The sequence below is a fragment of the Carica papaya genome, chromosome 1 (assembly GCF_054855325.1).
Source record: "Carica papaya isolate Zhongbai chromosome 1, ASM5485532v1, whole genome shotgun sequence".
In the NCBI taxonomy this organism is placed as follows: Eukaryota; Viridiplantae; Streptophyta; class Magnoliopsida; order Brassicales; family Caricaceae; genus Carica; species Carica papaya.
Window position 1 is genome coordinate 641226 of NC_142309.1, and position 15874 is coordinate 657099.

The 15874-nt window shown below is 34.7% G+C and overlaps 2 protein-coding genes across 5 annotated transcripts; both read left to right on the plus strand.

Annotated features, from left to right (window-relative positions):
• The first annotated feature begins 992 nt into the window (after window positions 1–992).
• On the plus strand, window positions 993–8438 carry LOC110807494 (delta(7)-sterol-C5(6)-desaturase-like). The gene is made up of 3 exons (XM_022032634.2): window positions 993–1464; window positions 6233–6538; window positions 7852–8438. Exons 1-3 carry the CDS (start codon window positions 1242–1244, stop codon window positions 8145–8147), a joined length of 825 nt encoding a protein of 274 aa, XP_021888326.1. The 5' UTR covers window positions 993–1241; the 3' UTR covers window positions 8148–8438.
• Window positions 8439–8719: 281 nt separating this feature from the next.
• On the plus strand, window positions 8720–15785 carry CRS1 (maize chloroplast splicing factor-like protein). Of its 4 annotated transcripts, XM_088210606.1 has the most exons (10): window positions 8728–9703; window positions 10571–10685; window positions 10788–11093; window positions 11648–11778; window positions 12224–12583; window positions 12674–12830; window positions 14293–14585; window positions 14701–14760; window positions 14891–15026; window positions 15133–15785. In XM_088210606.1, exons 1-9 carry the CDS (start codon window positions 8927–8929, stop codon window positions 14933–14935), a joined length of 2244 nt encoding a protein of 747 aa, XP_088066732.1. In that variant the 5' UTR covers window positions 8728–8926; the 3' UTR covers window positions 14936–15026; window positions 15133–15785. The 4 variants fall into 4 exon arrangements, with proteins under 4 accessions (XP_088066733.1, XP_088066732.1, XP_088066730.1 ...); XM_088210604.1 differs by having other exon boundaries at window positions 10571–11093; XM_088210605.1 differs by having other exon boundaries at window positions 8730–9703; window positions 10571–11093; window positions 12233–12583.
• Window positions 15786–15874: the final 89 nt, after the last annotated feature.

Genomic DNA, 15874 nt, shown 5'->3' on the forward strand with positions numbered 1-15874 from the left:
TCATATATTAGATATTTAATAAGTGCATGTTGAACTTCAAAAAATCAATTTGTTCTATATCTTAATTTTCATTTCGTGTATTAATTATAGCGTACTATAAATTAGTTACTAAAATTTATTGAATTACTGTCAATCACTACTGACGTGCCATTGTCGTTATACTCGTTATTACTATGAATGAAAGACGTGGTAATATAGTTTATTTGCCAACCAAATTATCTCGAGTGTATGACGGCTAATAATCTTATTCATGTTGTCGTGTACGTATCTATTTGATTAAGCTTTATTGAATGAAAATTTCCCAATTTTCCGAGTGTTACATACACTATATAAACATTTATAAATAAAATAAGATTGAAGCTATTAATTATATTATCTTGTTTGTCAAAATTTCGAGTTATCTACTATAAAAAAAATAATATATATATATATATATATAATATCCCCTTATTTAGCATTATTTTCATGTCTTTTAAATTTATTATTTTTGTTGTAATTTTCACACTATCTTTTTGTATAATTACATAAAAAAAAATATTATTACACTATTTTTTTAAAATAAAAATAATATTTAATTTAATCCTTAATATCTTATCTTATTCGTTTAGAATGAATTTTTTTTTTATATACGTTAGTAAAAAAATATATCGAGTCACACAATATCTAATATATTTATATTTAACGATTTTTTACAAACTGATAACAAAATGTACGATTTATATAAATATTTATATTTTGTAATTTAATCCGACCCAATTGGTTATATGAATTTTTTTAATTTTATTTTTTATTAATAAGAATGTAATATGTGATTACAAAATTAAAGGTACAAATAAATTTAATTTAATTATGTACCAAATAATTAATATTTAAGGAAGAATTTACATATATATATATATATATTTTTTTAAAAAATAATTTATTCAAGTCGGGTGGTGGGCCCATGCGGACACATGATAGCCAAGTATCACCGTGAATGATATGCGTACAGATTCTTTATTTCACAAGTCCACGCTGGTTTTCGTATATAATTAAAATAAACGAGATCTACAAGAAAGAGACGCCTTGCACACGTCATCAACGCCTCCATAGACCGCCGGCGCACCGCCGCGCTGCTTCTCTCGCCCTTTTTATTTACTGCTGCGTCTTCTTCTTGTGTTTTTTTGTTTTTGTTAATCTGTGGTGGAGCATCCAGTTGAGGTGTTTCTCTATACTGGTGATACGAGGAATCTGAGGGGCCAATGGAGGCGGCAGATTATCTGCAGCTTTTTGTGGAGGAGACGTCTTTGTACAACCGCATTGTGCTCGGTTGGCTCCTGCCGTCGCGACTGTGGGAACCATTGCCGCACTTTTTCCAGACATGGCTCCGAAACTATCTCGCTGGCACTCTTCTCTACTTCGTCTCTGGTTTTCTATGGTGCTTCTACATCTATTACTTGAAGCGCAACGTTTATCTCCCTAAAGGTAATACTCGAATCCGCCTATGTCAACGTTTCTTAATTTTTTTTTTTGGTCGTTTTGGAATCTGGTCTCCTTTGTGGTGGAGTTTTGAGTTTGATGTGATAGGAGTTTTCGGTTTGATATTAAGTTTGAATCGGAGGGTCTTTGATGATTGCCTGCGTCTATTCTCTATTTTTCGTTTTCCGATATTCGTTGCTGATTTAGGAACGTTTCTGTTTAATGTGTGGGATTTGATCATTCTCTTGTTGTTATCGTTCTTTTCTTTTACTCTTACATGATTATCTTCCCGACTGTTTGACTTATTTTGGAATTGCATGTTTGTCATGAGAGGGTTTGATCTCCAATCTGAGTCTGTACTTCTAAACTTGTTCATGAGTGTTTCACGTGTGTTTGGCTTAATCTGATTCTTAACGCAATTTGATGTTGGATTTGCTGTTAACAGTATTTGGATCAGATTTCAGTAAATGACTGGACGAGATGACGTTCTGTTTTTTTTTTTTTTTTGGGTATAGCTTTTGAATGTGGTTTCTTTATGGATTCGTTTTATTTCATGTTAGATTCCTCTCTTTTGAAGTTCTGATTTTTATTTTTCTCCTTGGGAAACCTCTATTAATTTATTGTTGATTTAGTAACATTTGATTCCTTTTTTAATTTTTTTACCTCTGCATTTTAAGCATCATATGTGTTTTCCTACCAAAATTCAATTCTTCTTTTGTCAAATTTTCAGTCTTCAATTTGTGGATATCATTTGTTAACTCTGATGGCTTAGGAATTCATGACCCAGAAGTTTTCTTCCCTTATTTTGCTATTTGCTAATGAATTCTACATTTCATTTTTTATTTATAGACTTCTTTGGATTTTAAATAAATGATATTTCACCTCTCTTGTTTGGCTTAAGTGGACTTCTGTTTCGTTTGATTTTTTTGTTTTTGTATGGCTGAAGTCGAAATGTGAGAGAAACAGAAAGAGAATCTTGAAATTTCAAATTTGGCTTTTGCATTTAACTAAATGCAGGAAAATTTGCGTTGTAATATGGTCTAATGTAATCAGTTGTCTTAGATGAGTGGAGACTTGTATCTGGAAAGTTTTAACAAAATGGAAGGCAGAAATAAATTCATCTGTTATTTTCAGTGCCCAAGATAGGCCAAAGATCAGAGGTGTAAATGGACTTTGTCCTTTTCTTATTCCTTTTAGGATCTTGAGTACAAAAGTTTGCCAAGATCCAACTCTTTGGATTTAAATTTAGAAAAAAGAAAAGAAGTTAAAATTGTGAAGTAGTTTGATTTGGATGGTTAACCACCACAATGTTTTTTTTTTGTTATTTAAGGCTTGCTTGAAACAATATTTTTCAAACAGTATATGAAAATCTTTACTTAGTTAAACCACCAGAGGATGAAACTTCTACTTCAAATGAATTCTGAATAGAATTGAATTAATGCATCTTAAATAGAAATCAATTTGGATTTCAAATAAAACTGGAATAATACGTTTCATTTCCATCACAATTTACAGAATTTGAAATGTATTGTCTAAATTTCACTCAGAATACATTTGGAGTTGAATTTTCATTTTGTGTTTGAATGAACTATATGTTTTCAAATGAATTAGAAACACTTCAATGGATACCTCTTAGTCGTGTTTAGTTGTTCCAAATATATGATAACTGTTTCTATTTCTAGGAATTTCTGCATCTTGTTCCATCTTTTTGCTTTTTCTCTGGTAAATGTATTAAAGATTTTTACTCGTTAAGGGGCTATGTGCTTGCTTCAAAATTCTTTTTCTGCTGAACTTTAGAAGCTGCTTGTTTATAGATGATCCATGGATATTTGAAAGTAGCAGTTTGCCCCCCACATATAGGTTTCTTTTATCTGATAAAGGCAGTTACAGGGATATGACCTTAGCACTTGCTTGTTTGCATGAATCTTTGGGTATTTTACTACTTCCTAAGAGTAGGAGTGTGTGGTTGTTCCGATTAGGCTTGTTGTTGCTCAGGGGGAAAAAAAGGAAGAGGAGAGAACGCATGGCTGTCACAATCATGACGTGGGGGCAAAATTCCGCAAAAATAATCATTTGCACAGAATGCAAAAGGAGTCATCAGTAATCCATTTAAGGTAGGATTAGGCAGCCAAAACTTGTACCAGTCTAATAAAGAGAAACCAAGCCCAGAAAACAGAACTAGTTGGGAATGGGTAAGGCACCGATCTAGTGCATAGGCTTTAGAAATGGCTAAGAAAACATTTATAAATGAAATAAAATAAATAAACTAAAACTAAAGAAACATCTAAATTTGAAGAATAGGAAACCACACCTAAAATAGTACTATTAGAAAAAAAGAGATTTATTGAAAGCTATGTTACATATTAAGCCTTATTTAAGCCTTTAAGTATTTTTACCTACCAGCACTCTTAAATGCCCAAAACAGTCCTGGCTTTCTTAGTCATTTTTTTGTTTCCCTTAAAATGGCCAGTAAATTACCAATTTTCTGTTTAAAGAACGACAAAACAGTCATTAACAATAGAAGCCTAAAACAGTCTCTGTTTTCTTATTTCTTCCATCTTCCCCAAACGGCAAGTAGCACATCAATTTTCTGGTTTAAGCAACACTAAACAGCATCTAGATAAGAAGATTAAAGCAGAAATATGAAAAGAGACCCAAAGATTCGTTGTATCCCATGTGAAAAATCAAGAGAAATGGATAGCAAAAAAATTGAAAGGTCAGATCTGATTTATGAAACCAAAGTCAATTTAGAGCCCTAAAAAGATTAGAAGAAAGATTCAAAACGTTCATACTTCAAAGAGAGAACATAGCTTTGCGTCTAAAGAACTTAATACACTCTAAATAGGATCACAACCATGCTCGAAGAAAGAAATAAAACCGGAAAGATATCAAGGTTTGGAACCAAATTTAAAATACCTATGGAGGAAGTATAACTGTATTTGAAAAACAAGATAAAGGCTAAAACAACTTTAATGCTTATTCATCAAACACAAACAGTTTAAAGAACAGTCAGACATTTGCGAGTCTAACATACATTCAGAAGATCCTTAGGTGGTATAACCAGGACTTGGAAATAAGTTTCAAATAGGCATGATGGATTTGAAATTCTGAAATGAACTCTGAAGCATCAAAGAGAAAATCAGAATATAAAAAAAATTGCAGGGGAGGTCCTTTTACAATTCAAAGCAGCTGCCTAAACCATAAAACACCACATCTAGCTCATGGTTATTCTACTATGATTATCAGTCTTTCCTCCTTTGTTTTCCGTTTAACCTAAACATACTTCACTCTATAAAATTAAATTAAGCTATAATTGTTCCATACATTCATGATACCAGAATCACGCAACAATCAACTTAAGCTCAAATGATAGTGGTCTTGTGAAATTGTCATTCATTCTCATACATGAGGATTTCAATAAAACAGAATTCAGATCCTTTTACACATCTTGACATGTTCATAATGATGTTTTTCTCAAATTTAAAATACAAATAAAGGTAAAAATAAATTAAAATTAAAATTAGAAAGTAGAATGAAAGATAATAATACTAATGATAACAATCCTACAACCATGGTAATCTCGATTTTGTTAATTTTCCAATTACTACACTACTAAATTTCTATTATTATTATTATTATTATTATTATTATTATTATTATTATTATTATTACTAGGTTAGATAAAATTGAGGTATGACAATAACCTTTGTCCCTGTCTACTGGAATTTTTATGTATGTATATTTCCAATTCCTAGATACTTTCAAGTCTAATATGATCTTTATCTTTTAGTATAGGCTCCATATTAAGACAATGGGAAAAATTAAGAAGATTTCAATACATTTAGTTTTTTAAGTAAATTTCTAATTGACAATAATCAGGCAAAGGACAAAATTGAATTTCTTTACAAGATTGATTCAGAAATTAAAGCAAAATGCTGGTGCATCTTCTATTTTTCCTTTCTCCGTAGCTTTCTTCATGGACTTCTGTATATTTCGACAAAGGAGCTGACTGGGTGTGATGACAGTGCATAGTATTACATCATATCTTGATGAATGTCATTTACATTAGTGTGTCAATTGTGTCTCCAAGGCACTATATCCTAACTCCTAAATAACTACTACTAATGTTTACTTTAGTATAGTAATTAAATATCTCCAAGTGAAGAATGTAGGTAGGGTGGACTGGAGGAGCTGTCTTTGCTGGTTCTTGGGTGTTGTGGTTGGAAAAAAATGCTAGACTTTTCAAGAATTGTTACTTCTCTCTATCTTTCCCATGAGACATATTGATTTTCTTTACATCTTTGTGGACCAAAGCTCATGGCTGTTTTGGCTAATTTGCGGAGGGAGGATGGGATGTTTTGATTTTTATGTGGTTTTTTCCTTTTTCTTCTTTTTATTGGCTTAGGAGGATATTTTCCCCTGCTATCTAATAATTATTTTTAATAAAAAATTAATATATTTTTTGAAATAAAAAGTATAACCATATAAAAAAGCTATGGCACCAAGGGGGTGCAACCCATGTGATAAAAAATTAATATATTAGTCAATCCCTTATGTAGTAATCTATAAAATTGTGTAATATTTGACAAAATCGCTATACACATATCAAGTGTTGCTAGGCAATATTAGTAAATTACTAAATCATGTTACCAGATAACTACACAACATTAAATATTGGAGGTGGATTTCTGGGGCCTCAAAGGCACCATAGATTCACCATATACCTGGGCCTGGACCATGAGCATTTTCTGATTACTGATTTTTCTTGCTGCAGATGCTATACCTTCAACAAGAGCTATGCTCCTGCAAATATATGTTGCTATGAAGGCTATGCCATGGTACTGTGCTCTTCCATCTGTTTCAGAATACATGATTGAAAATGGCTGGACGAGATGTTACTCTAGAATAAGTGAAGTCGGTTGGCTTGCATACCTGGTGTATTTATCTATTTATCTTGTACTTGTTGAGTTTGGGATCTACTGGATGCACAGAGAGCTGCATGACATTAAACCTTTGTACAAATATCTTCATGCAACCCATCACATCTATAACAAGCAGAACACTCTCTCCCCATTTGCTGGTAAGTTCTGATTATACACACCTCGGTTTCCTTATCTTGGCAATCTGGTTAAAAATTTCGTGGAATTTGTTAACAAGATGACTTGTGCATGAAAGTTATTCTTATGGTGCCTGTATTTCTTTGAGAAGCTATACTTCATCATTGAGTTTGGTTCAAATTTCAATTTCATAATATAGTAATGAGAATATAACACAAATGAGACAGAAATTTGAATGAAATTAACATACTAGTTCTAAATTAATTCTATGCAATTCAAGGTTGGTGGTTTTATGATACATTTCTTAGCAAGAGTTAGTACAAATCTATTATTGTGGAACTGAAGATGCAAATGAGGTTGATTTGATTATACATTGACTATATAAATCATGACTAATTTTTATATATCAAATAATTGAATTTTAGAAAGTGAATAAGAATAAAATAGGTTTGGATCAAATGCAACGTATGGTCAAAGGATAAGTATTCATGTTCAAGGAGTGATCCAAGTAATGCTAATCAAATAGTAAGGTTAAGCGAACTTAGGTTTGTATTTGGTTCCAACTTAATCTTAGAATGGAAAAGCTGTTCCTCGTCAAAGCCAAGTAAGTAGGAACTTTACCTTTTTGCTAAACACGTTGTTGAAGAAAATATTATGTTATGGGATACAGACATGGTGTGGGCTTAAGTACTTTTGTTACTTTCGCTATTTTCCGCAGACTCTTTTGCTGTTAATTTGAGGCATCATTTGAGATATATGCTTCATTGGCTGGTTTTAATGAAAAAAATAACTCTTGCTAGCTATGATATCAGATGTTTATCTCTTGTTTGAATCAGTTTTAGACAATAAAAGTGTGTAACAATGGATGAGGTTCTATCGATCGTTGGCTTCATTTGATTTTGTAATAGACCTTAAATAAGCATATGTATCAGTGATCTCCAATTGCTTACAAACCATACATGTAGATTTTCCTAGAACATAGCAGTCACAAGTAGGGAGTTTAAACTTTCATTTTCATTAATATATATTTATTTATATTATTGAATTTGGATCCAAGATCACCCTTGTAATTCAGATTAGATTTTGATCCGTCTGGTTTTGATAGGGAAGGCCAGTCAATTACCTCTTTTTCTCTCTCTGATGGCATCCTTGGGATGCTTCATTTTTTTTCCATTGGTTGTGTACTTGGTCTGTAAACAGTACTGTGCTTGAGAAAGGACATAGATGTAGTCATCAATGTATTTCTTTTCAATTTTATAGGAATTTCCATTTATGAATTTCTATTGTGATTGCCTTACCAGATGAATTGATAATTAAAAATGTGTATTTCTGTTAGGTTTGGCATTTCATCCGCTGGATGGGATTTTACAGGCAGTCCCGCATGTATTTGCTCTCTTCATTGTGCCGATTCATTTTACCACACATCTAGCACTCTTGTTTATTGAGGCCATATGGACAGCAAACATTCATGATTGCATCCATGCCAACCTGTGGCCTGTAATGGGTGCCGGCTACCATACAATTCATCACACAACATACCGGCACAATTATGGCCATTACACTATATGGATGGATTGGATGCTCGGAACCCTTCGCGATCCTCTGGATGATGCATGTGGGAAGACGAAGTGATGCACTTGCACCTGCCTTGACAATGATTTGGTGGATAGGCTTCCATTTTCAGTTGGACCTTTGAATGTTAGCATGTAAATCTTGTCGGATTGTTTGTTTTTCTATCATCCATGATCAGAAAAATTACTATCATCCATGATCAGAAAAATTTTTACTTTTTGATTGTAAAAAAAGGTGCCTTTTCATCTCCTCTTAAGTTTCTATGAACTCATTATACATTGTGGGACACTGTGGAGTCCAAATCTCTGTTAATCTATAAGGGCTGCTGCATATATTCTGGTTGGACGGTTCTTTTTGGATCTTATATACTGATTCCATCTAATTTATTACAATATATTTTCATAAACTAACTTACTGTCAAGTTTTATTTCAAGCAAAATGGTATTATGTAATCATTTGTTGTATGGATTATAACTTTAGATGAAGAATATGATTTTATTGAGTAAATTATTATTTTAATTCATGAATTATAAATTATTTTCAGCCATAGTTTTACAGGTAAGAGAATTTTATAACTCTTAAATCAATTTTTTTGTGTCGATTACCATTTTCTATTTCTGTTAAGGATTTCAAAGCATTATTAGAAATTATATGAAGTTCATATTAATTTATTCATTTTAAATCTCTGTGGATGTATTTTGCAAATCCATGAAATACCCCACAAAAACCAGAGAGTGCCCGTCTTATCTTTTCCTTCCTGATACTGCATCAGAAGTCAGGGTGGTAACCATCTGAATTAGAGTAACTCAGTTGAATCTTCTTGCTCTCAATTGCCACTCATGCTTGCTTCTCTCTTCCTCTCTCCTTACCCTTCTTCAACCTCCTTCCAATCTTCTTCCTGTCTGATTACTCTCTCCATGAACAGAGACCAAAACCCCACAAGAAACCCAGAAGAAACTTCATCCTTCAATCTCAACAAACACCTCGTCTCAGCGGACCCCATTTCCCGCCCCGATGGAGCCATCAAGATGCCGACTGCCCCGTGGATGAAGGGTCCTCTTCTTCTCCAACCCAATGAAGTACTACACCTCAGAAAATCGGGGGACAAGAATCGTTCAAGCACCGTTAAAGACCAAGAAAAATCTGACCGGGCTTTGACTGGTAAAGAGAGCGGCGTCAGAGGCAAGAAGGCAATGAAGAAAATAATTCAAAACGTCGAGAAACTTAAAGAAAGTCGAGATGTCGAGGAGACCGAGGAAGGGAATCGCGAGGAATTTGAATTTGGCGATTGTTTGAGGCAGATTGAGGGTGCTGATGAGAAGGACGATTTTGGCGGTAGAATGCCATGGTCTAGGGAGGATGACAGGGTGGTGTTTAGGAGGCTGAAGAAGGAGAAAGTGGTGACTGCTGCTGAGTTGGTTCTTGATAAAGATTTGCTTGAGAGATTGAGAGATGATGCTGCGAGACTGAGGAAGTGGGTGAAGGTGAAGAAAGCGGGGGTGACTCAAGGTGTTGTTGATGAGATTATGTTGATATGGAGGAGGAATGAGCTAGCTATGGTGAAATTTGATCTTCCTTTATGTCGAAATATGGATAGAGCTCGAGAAATTATCGAGGTTTGGCTGGTTAGCTTGATCTTTTAGTTGATTAGCCGACAACAAATCTGCTTATAATTTTTTTTTTTTTTTTCTGGTTAAGTTGATCTTTTAATTGAATTCCCAGACAAGAAATCTGCTTAGAGTTTTTTTAGTAGCTCTTTTTATTTTCCTGCAGTTATTATTCTTGAACGTACATATAACTTCTGGAAATATAGGCAAAAGTTGTTTTTTTATTGCAGCAAAATGCTAGTATAACAGGGCAGGAAGACCAAGAAAGAGCTTTGGCTGCATTTGGTTTAATAACCATTCAATTCCAGATCGTTTGTTCTAATTTTGTTATTAATCTTTAGTATACCTAATTATAATATAATTTCATTGTGTCAACGTTACCACTATAAATCTTTTGATGGTAGAAATTTAATTTTTAACTTTTAAGCCGGGATTTCCTCTTTCAAGAAATTAAAAAAGGAGGTGACGGTAATTCAAATATAACAAATATATTCTAATCATGCAAGTTAAGACTAATGTGAGAATTAGAAGAACCAATCGACTAGAAATTGAATCAGAGCTGAACCGAATGCAGTGCTTGTATTATATGTGTTTGTAACTTAACAATGAAGTATACTTTAGGTGCATGGGTCTATTATGATTTCAGTTCTTTTGATTTTTGTTATTGCTTGGACCAAGAATTTCTTCTACTACTGCTAATAGCAATTCTACTTGCTTAAAGTTCTTACATGGATTATTGCTTTGTTGTTACATGGATCATTAGTTTTTTCCTTCATTTACATGTGTTTATCTCTGCATTTTGTCTCTGCATTTTTTAGCCTTATTTTTACGGAATTTCTGATGTTTCGTGCCTAATTTTTTTTTTCTCATTAGTAGATGAAGACTGGAGGCTTGGTTGTCTGGAGCAGGAAAGATGCTCTTGTTATTTACAGAGGAAGCAACTATCAGTTGACCTCAAAAACGTCCAAGGACAGGCACTCATGTTTTCCTGGTGGTTCCTCATTGAAACTCAGTCATTTTTCTCCGAGTAGTAAATTAAAATTTTCTCAAGGGAATTTCTATCCAACTACCTTTGATGAAATTATTTCCACAGAGGATGTGAATGATGACTCTATGCCATCTGTGGACTTCACTGGAGAAAATGAGACTAACCAGCCAGTTAATGGCTCACTCTATGAAAGGGAAACTGATAGATTATTGGAGGGGTTGGGACCTCGTTATATTGACTGGTGGATGCGAAAGCCATTGCCAGTAGATGCAGACTTGCTTCCGGAAGTGGTTCCTGGATTTGCACCTCCATTAAGGCGTTGCCTGCCACGTACTAGGGCAAAGCTGACAGATTATGAACTGACGTACTTGAGAAAGCTAGCTCATCCTTTACCTTTTCATTTTGTACTTGGTATTGCCTTGCTTCCTATAAGCTTCTATTTCAGTCTGGTTTCTGGAAACTACAACTTACTTAATATGTTTATATGCTGATTTGTGTATTTATAAGATGGTATGTGGAAAAATAGAGTAGAATGAACAGCATGGAAAGAAAATCTGCTGCATCACAAAAAAGGCAAGCTTCAGTCACATTTTAAAGAACAATTGTGTGCTCAGTCATTTGAGTTGAACAAGCATAAATGATGATAGCCAGAAATATCTAAACAGAGTTAAGAATTTTAAAATCTAAGTGAGTGAAAATTTCTGAAGTATTAAGAGGGTTTAGCTGTATATATTATTGGGTGGATCATCATCTCTGCTTCATACCTGCTATCTAGATTTTCTAGATTGCTTTTCCTCTCCGACTCTCCTTTTTGTTGTCCTCGTATACTTCTTCATTTACTTATCTTTTCTTCAGTATTAATTTTCATTTACAAAAGGAAGAAAAACTGGAGTGGCTTTTGCTTTTCTGCATTCAAATTGCATTTCAAGTCTTCAACTCAATATTTTTTTCTGTATTTTCTAAAGGGAGGAACAGAAGACTTCAAGGTTTAGCTGCTGCTATATTGAAATTATGGGAAAAAAGTCTAATTGCAAAGATTGCTATAAAGTGGGGCATTCCAAATACCAACAATGAGGAAATGGCAAACGAGCTAAAGGCAAGTTATCTTAAGCTCTTGGTGTGCATATCCATGATCTGCAGGTTTGTATGCATACCTAAAGGCTCAGCATTGACCTAGTTCATTCTATTTGCAAACTTCATATGTGTTCAATCATTGGATTTCTTTCATGTGCTGCTACCAGTAAATGTTGCATGCAAAAAAGTTATCTGATGACTCTACTGTTATTAACTGATATATATAATAATTTCAGCATCAAGGGCATTTTTATTCCGTAGGCTAGCAGCTGTGACAGCATACTGATATCAGCCAATTTACTTGTGCTAAATCTTTGAGGATTATACTTAAAGTGTGGTTCGCTGATTTCCATGGATTCATTACCTGCCACAAAGTCTGGGCATGCTTATCTATGTGCTTATCGTGGGTGTATACACTTGCCATGCATATGGAATCTCTCCTAATAAATTACTGGTATTGATGTTAGTTAATGCAGGAACTCACAGGAGGAGTTCTGATACTACGCAACAAGTTTTTGTTAATATTGTTCAGAGGCAAGGACTTTCTACCTTGTGGAGTTGCAGATTTGGTATTGGAGAGAGAAAGGGCACTTGGAGGACGCCAACTTTTTGAAGAAGGTGCTCGACTAAATGCAGTGGAAGCTCTTGAGGTTGCTGATGAGCCAGTGGTAAGTACTAGCAATGCTGGAACTTTGTCAGAATTTCAAGATATGCAAACCAAGTTTGGGGACCTGGGAAAAGGAAATGTGGAATTTGAACAACAGTTAGCAGCTGAAAAAGAAAAATTAGAGAGGGAACTGAGGAAAGAAGAACAAAAACTTTTCATTGTGAGTATGAAAAGTCTTTATTGTAAGCTTACCTATTGTAATTTTATTTCATACTGCTGTTTGTGAGCATGATCCTATGGGATTTTGCAGCTTACAATCAAGATGGAGAAATCAGAGAAAGAGTTAAGTAAGTTGAATTCTGCTTGGGAACCTTCCGAGAGGGATGCAGACCAAGAAACACTGACAGAGGAGGAGAGGGAATGCTTACGGGAAATAGGACTGAAGATGAATAGTAGCTTAGTTCTGGGTAAGATAAAGCTTACTTTGGTTTTCATTATAAAACCTTTTTTTTTGTGAGTTGTCTTTAGTAATTTTTATTTTCACTGCTTACGATCCAAGACCATCTAAGTATATGACTGCACTATTAAATGGACCTTGAATAATATTATTTAAGTTGTATTTCAAGAAAAATATTATTCAAGCTTTTTTTTATGTTTTTCAGTTTACTTGTGTTGTTTTTCTACTTTTGTTAAGAGCAATAGTTCTATTTAGTATTAGTATTTCTTAGTTTTTCTAATCTTCTTTAAAATTATCATTCAATTATTTAATAAAATGGTTTGAGGATTTCTTAATATCTGATTGTGTTATTCAATCAAATCTTTGCATTATAACTGGGAACTTTAGGTATGGTATCTAGGATATTTTTAATTATAAAATATGAAAAGTAACTCTAGTTTGTTGTACATCAGCGCAATCCTCAACACAACTCAAATTGGTGGGTTGTCTTGGCCCTACCATGACTTGGCTGAGGTCTTGGGCATGGGCATGGCTTGTCTTAGTCCATCTTGAGGGACAACTCGAGCCAGAAACAACTGGCTTGGCCCATCCTTGGCGTAGTCCTATGCGAAGTCAGACCTGTGACATAAAAACTATTATTTTTTTTGGACCAATATCGGATTCTTGACTCATTCACTCTTGAGCCCCTAACTTAGTTGGAATGGAATGTAAAGGAGAATGTGTGGAATGAGAAAGAGGGACGTGCAGAGGGATAGGAAAAGTGGCAGTCTTACCCATGCTTTCACCAGCTTACAGGTGGAAGTTAATTTGTTGCGGTTTTCGGTCTGCTATGCTACCAGATTGTTGGGTTCTTAACTCATTCACTCTTGAGCCCTGACTTAGGTGGGAAGGAATGTGAAGGAGAATGGTAGAATGAGAAAGAGTGACGTTCAGCGGGAGAGTAAGAAGAAGAATATAGTAGCTAAGCAATAATGAGAAAATGTAGGATAATTGGATAAACTTCTTGTTTAATGTAGATTTCAGCATAGCAAATCTTTAAATCCTACTAGGTTAAATACTAGCTACAAAGGAAAGGACAAAACAGAATAACCACCCATTACAGGCTACTGTAGGCACACAGGAAAGCTGAAAAATGGATATGGTGCCGGGTATGTTCCATATTCCCAACGCCATCTTGCAGAAGAAGAAACTCTGATGCATAAATTTCAACTACCATAAATGACATCGTTCAAGCCTTGACAACTAACTTATTGTCCTCGGCCATGTTATCCATGTACTGTCTCATGTACTTATTGTCTCCTGCCATGCAATCCATGTATTATCTTATGTGCTTATAGTCTCATGTTATCCTATATAAGTTATTTGGTTGTCTAATTACAACAAATAATCCCAACTGCTTTTACGGACTTAATGCCACTGTCTTCTAGTTTCCTTTCTGTCTACTCATGCATTTCTTTTCAAATTGGCCTCAGGCAGGCGTGGGGTCTTTGATGGTGTAATAGAAGGCGTGCATCAGCACTGGAAGCATAGGGAAGTTGTGAAGGTGATTTCAATGCAGCGAGCGTTCTCACAGATTCTTTTTACTGCACAACTGCTTGAGGCAGAGAGTGGTGGAATTCTGGTTTCAATAGACAAGCTGAAAGAAGGTCATGCTATTATTATTTATCGTGGAAAAAATTATGGACGGCCTTCGAAGTTGATCACTGAGAATCTTCATACCAAAAGAGAAGCGTTGAAAAGATCTCTTGAAATGCAGAGATTTGGAGTAAGTAAAGCACTTGATTTCTTGGAAAATTTTTAGTTATCAATGTCTGTGTTTCTGATTCCTTTGTTTCTTTCTCTTGGCTTCTTCTTCCCTTTCACTTCGGGGTGTTCATCAGTCATTGAAGTTTTTTGCATATCAGAAGCAGCGTGCAATATCAGATTTGAAGCTCAAATTGGTACTCTGAAAGCATATGCTCCTTAATTTCTCCTGTTGTATTTTTATATGAACTTTCTAAATTACTAGGTAAAAACTCTAATATCTGTTTATTGTTAGCTCTCCTCAAGCTCACATGCAAATCTTTGCAGGCCAACCTGAAGGGAAGGATGAAAGATAATCTGGAAGATTCATGAACAAGAAGCGAAAAGATGCGCCCTTCCCGTTAATTAGTGGCAAATAGTACACATGCACCCAGGAAGAGTTTCCTGACCTGTCTGTCATGTGGTTAGTTTTTACTTTGTTAACTTGCACACTGCTGCAACTTATCTTGAAGTTTGTATTTCAAATTTTTTATCTATCAGCTTACTGATTTCAATTCCTCTGGGTACAGGCATGAACCTGAGAGCACCTGCACAATATGTTGATTTTTGTTTGAAGCATAATTAAGCTTGCCTATATGTGCATCAATATTTGGGATTTGCTTTCTCTTCGGGAACAAGTCAGCATGCACTTACACGGGCGATAGAGAAAAATCAGGGCAGATTCATATTCCAAAGCCGTAGCTGTTGATTCAGAGACGTTCAGCCCATGACATGTTGCATACTGTGTGATGAGCGTGATGGTGATGTGGGTCCTCGCTGAATCAAGGACTAGCATATGCGCATGGGATTTACCGATTCGGAGGATACTTTCTAGTGAAATGGTAAAATGCCCAATTGCTTATGCATACTGTCAAACATTACAAGCTTAATGTCATGCCAAATTGATGAACGGTTAGGACTTTCTTCGATCTTAACAAGGGAAGTTCAGCTATGGTGGTTCCGGCACCTAGAATTCACTGGCTAGTGTGGAATGCACAAGGCAGTGAGCAAGCTTTGACTTGAAACATGGAATCTCCAATATGGTATTATGCTCCTCAGCAAGATGGATCTGCATTTTATTGTAATTGAGACAAAAATCACAATTGATGACAGGAGTTCTTGTAATCAGGACTTTCTGTAGGGAACTGCAAATTACCAATATAGGACATGTCTCTCAATTTCATTTTTGTTCAGTCAATTAATACACCATCTTTATGATACAAAAAGGATGTAATACACTTTCACCTAAATGTGTAATTACATCAAAATCTT